Source organism: Callithrix jacchus, chromosome 11, assembly GCF_049354715.1.
Source record: "Callithrix jacchus isolate 240 chromosome 11, calJac240_pri, whole genome shotgun sequence".
In the NCBI taxonomy this organism is placed as follows: domain Eukaryota; kingdom Metazoa; phylum Chordata; class Mammalia; order Primates; family Cebidae; genus Callithrix; species Callithrix jacchus.
Genome location: NC_133512.1, coordinates 72,744,196 through 72,761,231, shown reverse-complemented (window position 1 = coordinate 72,761,231; position 17,036 = coordinate 72,744,196). Strand labels below are relative to the sequence as shown.

At 40.5% G+C, this 17,036-nt stretch overlaps 1 protein-coding gene across 12 annotated transcripts in view; it reads right to left on the bottom strand.

Annotated features, from left to right (window-relative positions):
- GSAP (gamma-secretase activating protein) overlaps positions 1–17,036 on the bottom strand; it is a 251,535-nt gene that overhangs the window by 85,311 nt on the left and 149,188 nt on the right. For all 12 annotated transcript variants that reach the window (XM_078343041.1, XM_035254005.3, XM_009002580.5 and 9 more), the window contains 3 exons: positions 10,282–10,351; positions 9,918–9,971; positions 2,983–3,071 (listed from right to left, as the gene is read on the bottom strand). In XM_078343041.1, coding sequence (XP_078199167.1) covers positions 2,983–3,071; positions 9,918–9,971; positions 10,282–10,351 — 213 coding nt within the window. The remainder of the gene's footprint in view (positions 1–2,982; positions 3,072–9,917; positions 9,972–10,281; positions 10,352–17,036) is intronic.

Sequence of the window (17,036 nt, the reverse complement as noted above, 5' to 3'; positions counted from 1 at the left end):
CAGAGTTAGAGAAATGTGCTACTGGAGATCACCATGGATGTTTTTGTAAGAAAAAGGAAATAGATTCCAGGGCAAGACCAACTCAATGGACAGTAAATGTTATTTCTCTAGAGGGCGAAGATGGGGATTTGCCACTGGGGATTGGAGGAATTTCTCTCTCCAGAGGCATAGACATGAGAGCAGGAGGCAGAGTTAGGAACTGAGATGGGTCCAAAGAATGGATACAGGTTTTACTTTGAGTGGGGACCTTTTCTTTGGCCTATAGATGCTGTCCTGTTCCACATACTTTTAACTTTTTTTTTTTGACTTGGAGTTTCGTTCTGTTGCCCAGGCTGGCATGCAATGGCATGATCTTGACTTACTGCAACCTCCACCGCCCGGGTTTCAACTAATCCTCCTGCCTCAGCCTCTTCAGAAGCTGGGATTACAGGAGCGTATCACCATGTATAGCTAATTTTTATATTTTAAGTAGAGATGGGGTTTTGCCACGTTGGCCAGGCTGGTCTCGAACTCCTGCGCTCAGGCAATCCACCCGCCTTGGCCTCCCAAAGTGCTAAGATTACAGGCATGAGCCACTGCGCCCAGCCACTTTTAACTTTTTAAAATTGAATTCACATAATATGAAATTTAACATTTTAATCATTTATATATATATATATGTAGTTTTAAATATATTCACAATGTATACAACCACTTGCCTTTAAAAACTTTTCCCCTTTCTATGCTCCAATTGCCTTTAGTTACCCCAATCCTTCAGTCATGTCTCCAGCATCTATACAGCTCTAATCAGAGATGCTGAGGAAGTCAAAGAGCAGACCAGAAAAGGGAAGTGTGCTCTGTCCCCCAGCTGTCCCCACACTGATGACAGTATAGACAGAGTAGCTTCCTGAGGTAGCAGAACATAGCTTGGGAGCTTCAGGCCAGGCCCCTGTCTGGAATTGAGAAGTGACCCACAGTGCAATCAGGAATGGTGGGGAAATGCGCAGCTGAAAGGATTGGCTGACAGTGGCAGACCCTGAGCAGAGAGAGACAACCCTCTCTCCTAACCCACCAGAATAGGGAGGCCCATAGGCTGGAGGCTGGTAGTAGCTTGGGAGACAAAGCGGCAGATACTTTGGGTGGTAGAAATTGACTCCAGCTAGACCAAAAGAAATATTTTGACTCTGTAACAAAATGTAAAATTAGATGAAAGGAAATTATGCTGCAGCACTGCACGAACATATACTTTAGATTCAAATTATTCTTAGTAGTTAAGTTTTGTAAAGTCACCACAAATGTTGTATACCGAATACTGAACCATCACTCCTAGGGAAAATACAAAGGGAGCTGATCATAATCCTGAAAGACACAATCCCCAATGCCATAATCCTAAATACTGAAATCACAAAACATCAAAATCCCAAAAATATAATTCTAGAAGAAAATAATTTTAAAAATCATTTAAAAGCTGTATTGAAATTTTTAGAAGAATTATCTGAGAAGCAAAACACAAAAGCACACTTCATAGTCCACTTTATACAATAGGCAAATAATAACATATACAGTTTTGAAAGTATAGACACTCATGTATTCTATCCTGTGATCGTGACTTTTGGGACTTTAGACATCAGGGATTTTTACCTTTCAGGATTTTGACATTCGTGATTATGGTGTTCGGGATTGTGTTTTCAGATTATGATCCAAACTCATACAAGGATAAATTCTTGTAAGCCTCAACTCACAACATGTTTGTCAACAGATCAGTATATAACCTTGTTTTGTGTGTTTCTATTTAAAGACACTCCTTAAACTTGTGGCATAGTAACTCATGCCTAAATGAAGCTTAACTGAAACACATGTTTTCTCTGTAAGGCATCTGACAGCCTTCCTGCACTCAGGAACACTGGACAGTGCCTCAGAGCTATGCCTGGAGACCATTTAAACAGTGAAATTGCCAGGAAAAAAGCACAAAAATTTGAAAGATGAAACTAGGCCATGAAAACAACAGTCATTTTAGTATGAGAGCTAAAACCAAAAAGGCAGGGCATCACCATGTTCAAACTCAATTGCGAATGTGCATGTTGGGTGACAAATTCTTTCACCACTCAGCATACATCTGCAAATAACTAACCGAGTACTATGAGTGTATGATTTAAGGGTTACAAACAAATTTTAGGAGTAGGAGAATTTGCAAATATGAAATCTGCAAATAATGAGTAGGGACTATTCCACATTATACATGCAGTTTCTGCATCAACTCATGAAGTTGATAAATTCAGGAATTAAATCATTTAATCATAGGTATTTAATCTGTCAACCACATAACTACATTACATAGACCATTTAAACCTTACTTTAAATGGTTGGGGAGGTTTTGTTTTGAAATGGAGTGGTGGGGAAATGTGCTGCTGAAAGGACTGGCTGACAATGGAGGACCTCTCTCTTGCTCTCTCTCTCTGTCGCTAGGCTGGAGTACAGTGGCATGACCTAGGCTCACTGCAACCTCCGCCTCTTGGGTTCAAGCAATTCTCCTGCTTCAGCCCGCCCCCATGCCCCCCGAGTAGCTGGGATTACAGGCACACACAACCACACCCAGCTAATTTTTGTATTTTTAGTAGAGACGGTGTTTTATCATGTTGGCCAGGATGGCTTTAATCTCCTGACTTCGTGATCTGCCCACCTCAGCCTCCCAAAGTGCTGGAAATACAGGCGTGACCCACCCCACCCTGGCCTTAAATGTGCTTTAATATTTGAAATTTTATCATGAGAAATTACATTACTATGAAACAAATGATAGTGTAACAGAGTCAGAGGAGCTAGCTTTGAGTTAATTTCCATGCTTGCAAAGAAAGAACGGAAGATATTTCCAGCTGTAGTAGTCTACAAGATTGTTCTGAGGATTAAATATGATAATGATAGTGTGAAAGCACTTTGTAAACACCAGTTCTTCTAGGTTGCATGTCTTTTGATTAATGAGTAAGTGATGATTGTATGCTTACTTACCTGAACCCAAATATAGCTATCCACAGCTTTCAGAACCTTCACATTGTTAACAGGGTGGATTTCAACCAACAAAGTTAAGCACTTTGATCCTACAGAGAAAAGGTGGCTTTAGTAACAAAGCTTAGAATATCACATATTATTTTTTCCAAAGCAAGGAGGAAGAGTAATTTCTGGTAAATCCTACTACAGTGACTATAAACTAATAAAACAATTCTACCATCATAAAGTCCCGTGAGAAGACTTAAACTGTACATTTGTTTCCAGTTCCACTCTCTAGGATGTATGGTGGCACAGGACCCCAAAAGAGCAATTGGCCCAGCAAAGAACCTGCCTTCCACACCCACAGGAGCCCTGAAGAAGTTGCATTTTATTATGAAAACCACAGGATACTCAAGACATGCAAATGTGAAAAGGGAAGTCTTTGAAAAGCCCCAGAAACAACAGTTGATACAAGGGAGACAAATTTCAGATTATAATAATTCTGTATTCGTAAAAAAGCATCACATTAAAAATACAAGTGGCTTCTGAAATAGAAGATTCCTGTATATCACTTTGCTCTCTCACGAGCAACATATGAAAGGGTCTGACAAACTGGGTTCTCCTGGATATCATTTTTCCCAATTATCACAGTTCTATCATTTGCAAAAGCAGACATGTCTGAACTTTCTGAAAATATAAATATACTACTGTATTAGTTATTCTACAGGGGGGTAAAAGGTAATTTTCTTAAAGTTTAACACTTTAAAGTTTGACTTTGACCCTTCTACAAATCCAAGAGGGATGCAGAAAACATCCCAAGGGAGAAATCAATGTGCTGGGAGTGAGGAAGTTGTTCGCACTCACTCCATGCAATTTTTTTTTTTTATTCCCCACTTTGGAAGGCTGAGGTGGGCGGATCACAAGGTCAGGAGTTCAAGACCAGCCTGGCCAACATGGTGAAATCCTGTCTCTACTAAAAATACAGAAATTAACAGGGCATGGTGGCAGGAGCCTATAATCCCAGCTACTGGGGAGGCTGAGGCAGTAGAATCGCTTGAACCTGGGAGGTGGAGGTTGTGGTGAGCTGAGATCGCACCACTGCACTCCAGCCTGGGCAACAGAGTGAGACTCTGTTTCAAAAAATAAAGAAAGAAAGAAAAATAATCACCATATATTGGCCTTTTTTTTAAGCAGGAATTTGTACCCAAATGAGATAGCCAGCTGTCAGTTAGATTTTCTCACCTTTAAAATGGGAAGATCTTTAAAGGCAGAAAACATCTTTCTTCAGTAATTTTTCCCTTCTGGAGTGCGACCCAGACATTTGACTAATATTACTAGCATAATGACAAGAGTAAACCTTTGCAAATTATAATTTCTCTCAGTAATATACCATGTACTTTCACAGTGAAAAAGGAAGCATTCTGAATTAAGATTCTAGAGACATCAGTTCCAGTTTCAGTTCTGTCATTATCAAGGTGTTTATTTCTCAGAAAATCACCCAGCTTTCCTAGGCCTCAATGCTTCATTACTAAACATAATAAAATGTGCAGGGCAAGGTACTCATGCCTGTAATCCCAACACTTTTGGAGGCCAAGAGAGGAGGATCACTTGAGTCCAGGAGTTTGAGACCAGCCTGGGCAACATAGTGAAACCCTGTCTCTACCAAAAAAAAAATGAAAAAAATATTAAGAACTAGCTGGGCATGGTGGTGTGTGCCTACAGTCCCAGGTACTCAGGAGGTTGAGGTGAGAAGATCAGTTTGGCTGGGGTGGGGGGTCAAGGCTACAGTGAGCCATGATAATGTCAGTGCACAGCCTAGGCAACAGAGCAAGATCCTGTTTCAAAAATAATAATCATAATAAAATGAAAGACTAAAGAACCAGATTACCTCTACAATCCCTTTCAGCCATAAAATCCCAGTGTTCCATGAAGTGCTAAACTAAGAATTTTGATGGCTGAGTGCAGTGGCTCATGCCACATCCTAACACCTTGGAAGGCTGAGGCAGATGGAACAACTGAGGTCAGGAGTTCAAGACCAGCTGGCCAACATGGGGATACCCCATCTCTACTAAAAATACAAAAATTAGCCAGGCATGATGGCGGTGCCTATAGTCCCAGTTACTCGGGAGGCTGAGGAAGGAAAATCACTTGAACCTAGGAGGCAGAGATTACAGTGAGCCAAGATCACACCACTGCACTCCAGCCTGGGCAACAGAGCAAGGCTCTGTCTTGGGGGGAAAAAAAAAAAAAAAAAAAAAAGAATTTTGAGAATCAAGTTATCAGTGGAGACCAGACACAGTGGATCATGCCTGTAATCCTAACACTTTGGGAGGCTGAAGTGAGTGGATTGCCTGAGCTCAGGAATTCGACACCAGCCTGGGCAACATGACTAAATCCCCTTACTACTAAAAATACAAAAAATTAGCCAGGTGTGGCGTTGCACGCTTGTAATCCCAGCTACTCAGGAGACTGAGGCAGGAGAATCACTTGAACCCAGGAGGCAGAGGTTGCAGTGAGCCAAGATCATGCCACTGCACTCCAGCCTGGGTGACAGAGCAAGACACTGTCTCAAAAAGATTATCAGTGTTATAAGTGGAGACTGGGAGACCATCACTGAAGGGTAAGACAGGATCTGGATACCACAAGAAGGAGAGAGGAGAGAGCAGGATCAAGCAGAGGGATAGACATGACATAAGGAGAATGGAGGTGGGCAAAAGAATGTGGTGTGATGCAGGCACGTGCTGTGAAATGGTGACAAGGATGGGGAAGTTCAATGTGGCCTGATTCTGAAGGAGCTCTGGTTATTTGAGCTCTTGAACCGAATCACAGCTTTGCAGAGCATCTGTGACACTTGAATGTCTATGATGGTAAGAGGAGGGCTCTGGAGAATCTCAGTGGCATGGGGCCCCCAACCCATGTAGTTACCCCAAATGCTGCCCCGTGGGAATCTGCAGTGATTTGTGGCAAATGCAACTCCACAGGGGAGGATGAAGGGGGCAGCCAGAGCCTGGTTTCCTACGGAAGGCCATTTTCTCAGTAACATTAACTCTGCCATCTCTACGGCCAAGAATAGGAGCACCATTGATTAAAAAAAAAAAAGCATTGTAAAGTATGTGGATCAAAGAACCCTGTTTTGTTTACATAAAAGATGGTACAATTTGTCTCATCTACAGTGGAAAAATCTCATTTTAAGCAACAGTGTTAAGCACCACCGGAGACAAACCGTTACATCTTATAATCAAATGGCTTATAAGGCCATTTCATGGACCGACAAAATAAACCTTTCCAAAATCTTCATTCAAATAAAACATTCCAATAAATCCTATAGTGCTTTCTGGTTACATCATCTGAAATCTTTACCAAACAAAATGAAACCCTCCCATGATGAGCAATAACCTTCATAAATTGATGACTCCTGAATGTGTCTCTCCAACTTCGACGATTACCTGGACTTCTGACTCATCTCCAAACTCCTACCTCACATCTCCACCAGGCTGTCTATTAGGCATGTCAAACTGATCAAGTTCAAAATCAAACTCTTCTTTCCTGCCCCTTCCATACACATACACCCCAACCCACGCCCTTCTACCTGTTCTGGCCAAAAAACCTTAGAGTGAGTCACCCTTGACTTATCTTTTTCTCATATTCCCATCAAATCCAGCAGCCAATCTTTTTTTTAGATGGAATCTCACTCTTTCACCCAGGCTGGAGTGCAGTGGCACAATCTCGGCTCACTACAACCTCTATTTCCATTTCCCCGGTTCAAGCAATTTCCTTGCCTCAGCCTCCCAAGTGGCTGGAATTACAGGCATGTGTCACATCCAGCTAATTTTTGTATTTTTAGTAGAGACAGGGTTTCACCATGTTGGCCAGGCTGGTCTCAAACTCCTAACCTCACCTGCCTCAGCCTCCCAAAGTGCTGGGATTACAGGCGTGAGCCATTGCACCTGGCCAAGCAGCCAATTTTAACAAGTCTATCTTTTGAATACATCCAAAGACAGCTACCTAGCCCTTGTTCCACTTTACCAATCCAAGCCACTAGACTATAATAGCTCTCCAACCAGCTCTCCCCTTGCCTTTCTGTAGTCCATTTTCCACAGAGCAGCTACAGCAATCCTTTTATGGAGCAAGTCAGATCACACCCCTGCTCAAAATCCGTATCACTTCCCATTTTACTAGGAGTGAGGGCCACACCTTTACAATGGCCTTCTTGGGTCTGTGTGATCTATCTGCATCTCACTTATTTTCCTTTGCCCTCAGTTCCTACCACTCTGCCCTTTGTTCACTCCACTTGTCTCACTGACCTCCTTACTCTTCTTGAACAGCAAGTCTACCAAGTACACTTATATACTGACTGATCTGTCAGAAATGTGCTCTCCCATAGCCTCATGCTTGTTCCCTCCCCACCTTCAGGTCTCTGTTTAAACATTCCTCTAATGGCCTTTCCTAGTATCATTCCCCAAATAAATTAACTGCACTCAAACCCTGCTTTAGGCACTAGTTATGGGGAAATTCACACTAAGACAAGAACTTATCTCAGGAAACAACATTACTCTAGGATCATTCTAGCCAGGGTTGGCGAAGGGGACTGAGAAGAGTGAAACAGGAAAGAAAAATACACCAGTAAATGGGGAATTATCAAATTAGTGACCACCCTGGATTTTCATCTGCTTAGAGTACACCTCACAATTACCCACTTTAAAGATGGAAAGGAAGACCATTTATCTTTCAGCTCCTTGCCGCCATTGGTCACGGGTTATTCTCCTGGGCATCATGCCCAATCATACTTCCAAGCTGTACATGTGCAGGGAGTAAACAGATTTTCCCAGTGGCCCTGGGCAGAAGGCAAGAAGCAGGTAGGGCAGCTGAGATGAGGCAGTGTCAAATTACAGCTGGGCAGAGCTGGTTCTCGCCACAGTGACTGGCTTCGAAGGTAAGCTGTGAGGTATCCAATACAGTAACTAATAATGTTCATTCCAATGTTTTTAAAGATGCAAGTACATAATCTCATTACAAGTGCATCAAACTAACAAGACTGAGCAAGCATCCCTGAATAGACTTTAATGTTGTAATCAAATAAAGTTTAAAGTTGGCCTGAAAGTAAATTTTAGAATCTATGTATGACTACTTCTGTGTGACAGTCAAGCATAGATGATGAATAAATAGATGTAAAAAATATAGTTACCACTCAGTTTCCCAACATAATAAAGAATTTTTAAGGCTAAAAATATAAGGTACAAGAAGAACTGGCAGGCACAGGAGCCAACCCAAGGTTCTATACAGATGCCCACCCTCACCATCTCCTGGAACACAGCAGCTAAACTGTTCCTCTTAGAGAAAGGAGTCTATTAGCTCAAAGGTTGGGGCCATATCCTGGGGTTTTGCCCATACCCTTGTTTTAAGGGTCAGGACACCTATGCCCCAGCCAGATCATATTTCACTCAAGCTATTCCAGTTCCACCTCCTCTGAAGCAAGCCTTGCATCTAATTCTAAAAAGAGCAGAGAGTGATGATGGTACTGGGAAAAGGAGGACATGGCACAGAAGAATGAAGGGGTTGTTGTTCTCAGTATATCATGGCAAGGGGAAGGTAGGAATGAGCATCACAAATGATGAGATTTCAGGTGAGCCTCCTGCCCACCAAATAACCCATAAACAATTTTACTGAGGCTACCAAGAATGTTCCATCCAGACTTGGCTCTGGAGAAATGTGTATCATGAGAAGTCTGGGAGTGCCTCACAAGCCTCACGTGGAAAGTAAATACAAAGGGTTTTTCCATCACATGCAACTGCAGGAAAATACATGAGTGGGAACTATGCTAACAAAAGAAGGAATTTAAGTGTCAGATAAATAGAATGGGTGGAAAGCACCCGGAAGCAGAATAGCAAGAGACTGATAGGAGACTCACTAGGCCACAAGTTGAAAAATGGTAGTCACAGGCTGGCTTCAGCCCACAGGTGGTTATTATTGTCCCAAGTAGGATTTTAATATAGTCAAGCCAATATTTACAAATTCTTTCTTTACAAAAAAACTCTAGACTTCCCTTGATAAATTGAAATGCCAGTTCCACCGAGCTTGCTAGTGACAACAAAAAGCTAGGGCTCAGTAGTAACTTCTTCTCTTGAAAGTCTCCCATGGGGCATCCCCACCCCACTACTAGTCCCTATAGCTCTTGAATTTTTTTCTTTTCACTAAAGAAAAAAGGTATTTATTGGTTTCTATGTTAAAAATGGAAAAAAATAAAGACATTTTGTTGGTCACTAGATTTTTTTCTTACACTCAATCTGCTTCACTTATTTATATGGTCTCTCTGACCAATGTATGCATTTGCAATTGAAACCCAGGACTAGACTGAAAGCTCCAAGAAAATAGATGCTATACCTCTCTTACACACCATTGTATCCCCAGCACCATGCATAGTGCCTGACCCCCAGCAGGCACTCAATACCATTGAGTTATAGACAGGGGGATGACTTACAACACTTTAAAAAGTGGTGAGGAGGGGCAAGGGAGCATCCCATAGCTGTAAAACTATAAAGTCAAGGCCTTGGTAAATGAGCAGAATTGATCTTTAGTATTAGGGTACCACTTACAATGTGTACTAATTAATCAATACTTAACCAGATATAAGAAAAATACATTCTTGACTTTCCCAATCTTTTACACCAACATCTGACTATAGGTTTCTAATTCAGCATTTATTTAGCCTACAGGTATTAATTACCATCTTAACACTTCTGCTAGTCACTGTTAGATCACTGTCTGTACTTTTCTGTTTGCTTGAAAAAAATACTTTTTAAAAGTCTTGTTCATACTTGATATGACCCTTGCCTTTTATTCTGAGATACAATAAGGCTGTTTCTAAAGATGCTTGAAATTTTATTTAGTGGTACAAAAAAATCACCTACCAATAACCTTCATCTACCCATAGATACCAAAAAGTATAATTTCATTACCTGGTTGAAGTTCATTCCTTTTTCCTTCTTTAGTAGACTGAATTAAACTTGCAGCTAATGGAAAAAGAAAAAAAATCCATTAGCAATTGATCCATGTGATGGCTTGTTAAACTTTCCCATTTTATACCTGAAACAGATGGGAGCCCAAAGGATATGTCAATGGAAGATTAGGGCAGAATGCAAAGCATTCTTTTTTGTAGGTATGCTCTCCATATTCTTTATTTCAAACTTAACTTCCCAAGAACATTTCTTTCTTAGAAAATCATTATTATAGAGTAATTTAATACTGCAAAAACCTAATACTTTGAAACTCTTAAAAGATGTAGTTCAGTTATTGACATGCAGCAATAAGAGTCCAACTTACCAAGCAAAGTTCTTTCACTGTTGACAGAGCAACTGAAAACTTCCAAGTCTTTCTCAAAGGCATATAGAAGCTATTAAAATGAAAGTATTTTTTAATTTAGAGTTTCACATATTAAATAACAATTGTATTAATGTAAATTCCCATTAAGCTCTGTGCTAAGTACTACTGGAGCAAAATATTTTAGTAAAGAATCAAACTAGTTTAGCTATGCTGACAGACCACTCTTTACCAAAACCAGACCACTCTTACCAAAAAAAAACTTTGCTATCATAAGCCATGTTTGGCACTGATATTGAGCCATAAGACAATCAAGCATAGTGTTTAAGAGCATAGATGTTGGAGCCCTACTGAACCCAGGTTCAAATCCTGACTGTCACTTACTAGCTGTGTGACCTTGAATAAATTATTCAGCTTCTCTTTCCCCCTTATCAGTAAAATAGCAATCATAAAATCTACTCATGGGATTGCTAGGAGGATCAAGCAAGATAATCTATATGAAGCACTTAGCGCAATAAGCACTCAAATGTTAGCTATTGTAATTACTGAGGTAATTAATTACAAAAGAATCATTAGTTATCTTAGCCACTGTCACAAGTACATCTCCCATAGGGCTTTCATATTTAGAGGACTGGGAAGGTAGTCTTCTATCTTTAGTTTTTTTTTCTTGTTGCTGTTTAAAACGTTAAAAATGTTGCAAGATTCCATTTCCTTGAATATTAAAGAAAATGAAAATGCCCATGCAGTAGGATGTGATGTCAAGATAGAGGAACTAGAGGACACCAGTCCTATTACGCAGTCTCTCTTAAAGAACACCCAGGGGATAAGCGAAACAGACTGTCTTAGACCTCAGAAGAGAACAGACTAGGTCAAACAATAAATAGTTTAAGTATTAAGAAGGTTACTGGTATCTGCACACTAAAAAATTATCAAGAACACACCAGATCCCTATAGCTAGAAGTCAATGGGAAAAGCTGGGGAAGTTAGGGAACAACTGATTACAAAAAGTGAATTTTCAGATAATAAGGTACTGAATTTATGTGAGAATTTTCCATTTCCTTTTACTGTTGCTCTAACTGAGGAATTCTAAATTATTATTAAGAAGAATCTAATTCTAAATTATTACCAAGAAGAATCTAATTCCAAATTATAACTAAGAAGAATGGGAACATACACTTAATTTTTAATGTATTATGTTTTAATTATAAAATAATGTAAGTATAGTCTCAGTGTTTAAAAATGCAAACACTATGGCCAGGTGTGGTGGCTCACGTGTGTAATCCCAGCGCTTTGGGAGACCAAGGTGGGTGGATCACAAGGTCAAGAGATTGAGACTATCCTGGTCAACATGGTGAAATTCCATATTCACAAAAACTACAAAAATCAACTGGGCAGGAGGCTGAGGCAGGAAAATCACTTGAACCCCGGAAGCCGAGGTTGCAGTGAGCCGAGATCATGCCACTGCACTCCAGCGTGACAACAGAGCGAGATTCCATCTCAAAAAAAAAAGCAAATACTATCAGATAAAAAGTCAAAGCCAGCCTGGATAACATGACAAAATCCTGTCTCTCCAAAAAAAAAATGTTTTTAATTAGGCAGGCATGGTGGCATGCCTATAGTCCAAGCTACTTGGGAGGCTGAGACGGAAGGATTACTTGAGCCCAGGAGGTGAAGACTGCTGTGAACTGTAATTGTGCCACTGAACTCCAGCCCACGTGACAGAGCAAGACCCTGTCTCAAACATTAAAAAAGATCAAAAGATATAAACAGTCCATTATACTCAGCCAATCCCAACTTCCTTCCAAAAAGAAGCATGTTTACAAATTTTCTGTAGTTACTTAGAGTGACAGTGCAAGTTTTTTCAAAACATAACTGCCATGTGTTATTCTGACAACTTGCTTTTTTCATGTAACAATATGTTTTGAAGAGCCTTCTGTACCAGTACATTTATAGACTTCTTAATCCTTGAATAGCTGTATCAATTTCCAAAAACTTACTGATGGGCATTTAGTTTGCCTTCTACATTTACGTAGTATAATAATCCAATGAACTTCCTTTTACATACACCTATGTGAATTTGTACAGGTATTTCTGTAGAATCAAAACCTCAAAGTGGAATTTCTAGGTTAATAGGTATGCAAGTATCAGAAGCCTTTAACTGCAAGCATCAAAAAACCTTCCCCAAACTAGCTTAGGCAAAAAGACAATTAGTAGCTCATGAAATTGAACAGAACAGGGTGTTACTTAAGTATTGGCTTGACCCAGAGCTGGAAATACCCATTCTAGCTTTCCAGGTTCAATACATTTGTTAGCCTCCACACAGTAGACCTCCAAGTTCTAGTCCCCAAACCCACAGCAGTTCCAACCCACTGAATTCACTTATTACCAAGCCCAGTGGAAAAGAGAAGAGTCCATGTCCCAAATTCCCAGCCAAGTATTCACTTGTATGCAACCAGTTTAGTTCATGTCCACTCTTGCATGTACTACCAGGGAAGGCCTACATGACAGGAGGTGGGAGAAAGAGGTGGAAGAGGTTGAGGAAGGAAACATTGGGAGTGTACCTAATTGTGCATAAGTAATACATTGCTTCCCATTTGGATATTGCAGGGTAAGACCATTCGCTAAAACTTGAGAGGAAGGGGGCAAAGTGGAGTCAACCCACTTGTCTCTATTGCTCCCACAAAGTACAGTTTTAAAACCCTGGACATGTATTTTTTAAAAAACCAAATATAACTCTGAAATGTAGAGAGAAGGCAGGGATTCTTTAGGGACCTCGGGTCCTGATTAATGACATAGTAGTGAGTTCCCTGGGTTTTCCTTTTGGGTCATATAGCCTACATTCAGAGCTAAAGAGGAGAAAACAACAGAAATACTGATGGGAGCACACAAAAACAAACACACACCCATTCTCTCCAGCCAAAGGAACTGGAAAAGGGAAACATAGCAAGAGAGAAACTTTTTTTTTTTTTTACTACAACCACCCTAACTCCAGCCAAACACCAGGAAAGAAAATACAACCCCACTTCCTCCTCTACCAGCAAAGGCTGTATGAGGAGCTTAGACTCCCACCTTTGCCCAGCTATAACAAGGCACCCTTCCCCCTTCTGTGAGAAGAATATCAAAGAAGACCAAGTAGGAAATCAAAACTTTCATCCATTCCCAGTGGTAATGAGCTTTCCCCACCAAGAATGCCAGCAAAGCCATGTGGAAAGAGGTCCCTTTCCACCTCCTCACTGGGATGGTGCCTGAGGTGGCTGAATGGGAAGCCAGAACTTTTACTACCACCAGATGATAATGAGGCCTTCATCTACCTTTGCCCCATCCTGTTCCTCTGCTGTGGTATCAGTGGAAGCCAAGTGGGGAGAGTGAAATCCTACCTCTGTCTACTCTAACAAGGCACTTCTCCCCACTGGGGTGTCCAAGTAGGCCAAGTAGGGAACCTGGACCTTCCCCCCACCACAACCTAGCAATAGTGAGGTTGTACCCCATACCCTGCTAATTCCCCAACAGGTATATTATCAGAGGAGGCATGCTAAAGAGAAGACTTAAGTAAGATCCAGAGTTTCCTAATGTAGTACTCGAAATGTCTAACATAAAATAGAAAATTTCATATCATACCAAGAACCAGGAAGATCTCAAGCTGAACAAGAAAATAATAGGCACAAGCACTGAGACAATGCAGATACTGGAATTTTCTGACAAAGATTTAAAAACCATCACCATAGAAATGCTTCCACAGGCCAGGCACGGTGGCTCATGCCTGTAATCCCAGCACTTTGGGAGGCTGGTGGTGTGCGCCCGTAGTCCCAGCTACTCGGGAGGCTGAGGCAGGAGAATCACTTGAACCTGGAAGGTGAAGGTTGCAGTAAGCCAAGATTGCACCACCGTATTCCAATCTGGGCAACAAGAGCGAAACTCCATCTTTAAAAAAAAGTTTCAATAAGTAATTATAAGCATCCTTGAAACAAATGAAAATCTCAGCAAGTAATAGAATATATAAAGAAAAATACTAATGGAAATGTCACAACTGAAAAATCACCAATTTTTTTTTTTTTAACAAAACCTCTCTGGGTAGGCTCAACAACATAGTGGAGCGGACAGAAGAATCAGTGAACTTGAAAACAACAGAAGTCGCCTAATTTAAAACAATAGACAGAAATCCAAAAAATAAAGAAAACAGGGCCAGACACTGTGGCTCACACCTGTAATTCCAGCACTGTGGGAGGCTGAGGTGGGCATATCACAAGGTCAGGAGATTGAAACCATCCTGGCCAACATGGTGAAACCCTGTCTCTACTAAAAATACAACAAAAAATTAGCTGGGAGTGGTGGCGCACGCCTGTAGTCCCAGCTACTTGGGGGCTGAGGCAGGAGAATTACTTGAACCTAGGAGGCGAAGATTGCAGTGAGCCAAGACTGTACCACTGCACTACAGGCCGGGTGACAGTGTGAGACTCCATCTCAAAAAAAAAGGAAGCAGAACCTCAGAGATCTGTGAGACTATAACAAAAGATCTACCATTTGTGTTAGAAGAGTCCATAAAAAGAGAAGAGAAACAGAGGAATTTTAAGTAAAGTATTGGAAGAAATACTAGCTAATGACTAAAAATGTTCCAAATTTGGCAAGAGACTACAGATTCAGTAAGCCAAGTAAACTCCAAACAGGGAAAATCCAAACAAATCCACACCAAGACACAGTATAATCAAACTTCAGAAATCTAAGGAGAAAGAAAAAATTTTTTTCAAAAAACAGCAAAGAAAAAAAGTGACATCTTACCTATATGGGGAACGAACAATTCAGAAGACAGCAGATTTCTCATGAGAAACCAGAGAGCCCAGAAGAAATGGCATGTTTTTCAAGAGAGAAACAAAAAGAACTACGAGTCCTGAATTCTATACTTGGTAAAATTATCCTTCAGGAATGAAAGGAAAAAAAGACATTCGCAGATGAAGAAACTGAGAATTTGTCATCAGCATACCTACCCTAAAAAAATGGCTAAAAAAAGTTCTTGAAAGAGAAAGTAAATGATAAAAGAGGAATCTTAAAAGATCAGAAAGCCGGAAAGAACCATAGAAAGAACAAATATACAGGTAAACAAAATTGACTTTCCTTCTCCTTTTGTATTTTCTCAATTATGTTCAACAATCGGGGCCAAAAGTATAACATTGCCTAAGAACATATAGGAAATATCAAAGACAATCAAAAACATAGAAAGGTAAAGAGACTTAAAAGGAGGTAAGAGTTCTACAGGTCGTTTGAACTAGTAAAATTTCAACACAATAGATCTTGTGGTGATGGAATAATTCTTTTTCTTTATTGTAGTGGTAATTACAGGAATCCACACAAGTGATGAAATAGCATAGAGAACTATATGCACACATTCTACCGACATTAATTTATTGGTTTTAATATATTATCCTATAGTTACACAAGACATAATAATTGAGAGAAACTGAGTGAAGAGTACACAGGACATTGCTGTACTAGTTTTTCAAATTAAAAAAATAAAAACTTGGCCAGGCACGGTGGCTCATGCCTGTAATCCCAGCACTTTGGGAGGCCGAGGCGGGCAGGTCACGAGGTCAAGAGATCGAGACCATCCTGACCAACCGTCTCTACTAAAACATACAAAAATTGGCTGGGCATGGTGGCGCAACCCGTAATCCCAGCTACTTGGGAAGCTGAGGCAGGAGAATTGCTTGAACCCAGGAGGCAGAGGTTGCAGTGAACCAAGATCGTGGCACTGCACTCCAGCCTGGCGCCTGGCGACAGAGCGAGACTCTGTCTTAAAAAAAGTAAAATAAAATAAATAAAAACTTTGAGAGAAGGATGGGTAAGCATTAAGACTCAGACACCATTATCCCACCCTGAAGCTCAGTTACCAAGAAGAAGATTTTTTTCTCTTGATGGCACCATCTTTTTCTGGTGGCACCCTTCTAAGGAAAAATACAGTACTTGAAAAGAATTTTTAAAGCCTATCTAGAGTTGGCATACAAATCCATTCCTTCAGTAAAACATCAAGAGGTCAGTTAAAAAAAAAAAAAACTTATGGGCTGTAAGGGTTGTGCTTATGTGGAAAAGAGATGGGATAGGGAGGGTTTGTTTAGTGACTATGGTTCAGAAGCAAAATTTGCCAGTTTACAAAGCTAGTTTAAATTTCTGATTTAAAGTTAGTTTAAATTTCATCCTTTTTGCCAATATTTTTTCTGGACTAATTTTCACATTTTGGACTGGAAAACTTTTGAAAAACAGCCACTCTGGAGGGAACCTATCACTATCAATCCACTGAAAAACTTCACTGCACTCCTATCACTCACAGACTTAGGAAGCTAAAGGTTACGGAGATAAAACACATTTGCATGCAAAATGCTCCTCACTGTCAAGTGCTCACAGTCTTGGAAGAGAGGAATGTAACCACAAAAGATAGCAGCAGTCACCACAAATGGATTGACAGAAGACAGACTGATCATGCCACACAGAAACTAAACTAAGGATTACACTGAAAACTGGAGATTTTATTCTCTTTCCCTAGACAGCATAGTGTGAGTTTATGTTGATCATCACTGTGTCCCTAGCACTGGACAGTGAAAACACTCAATGCTTATTTGTTCGATCAATGAATGAGTGAGTGAGTGAATGAAGGAAAAAAGGTGAAAGGGGTACACAAAGGGAAAAGAGAATTAACCAAGTAGCATGCTGGAACCCTGAAGACTAAGGTGACCTGTGAGAAATTTGTAATGGATAAAGGACATTTAAGT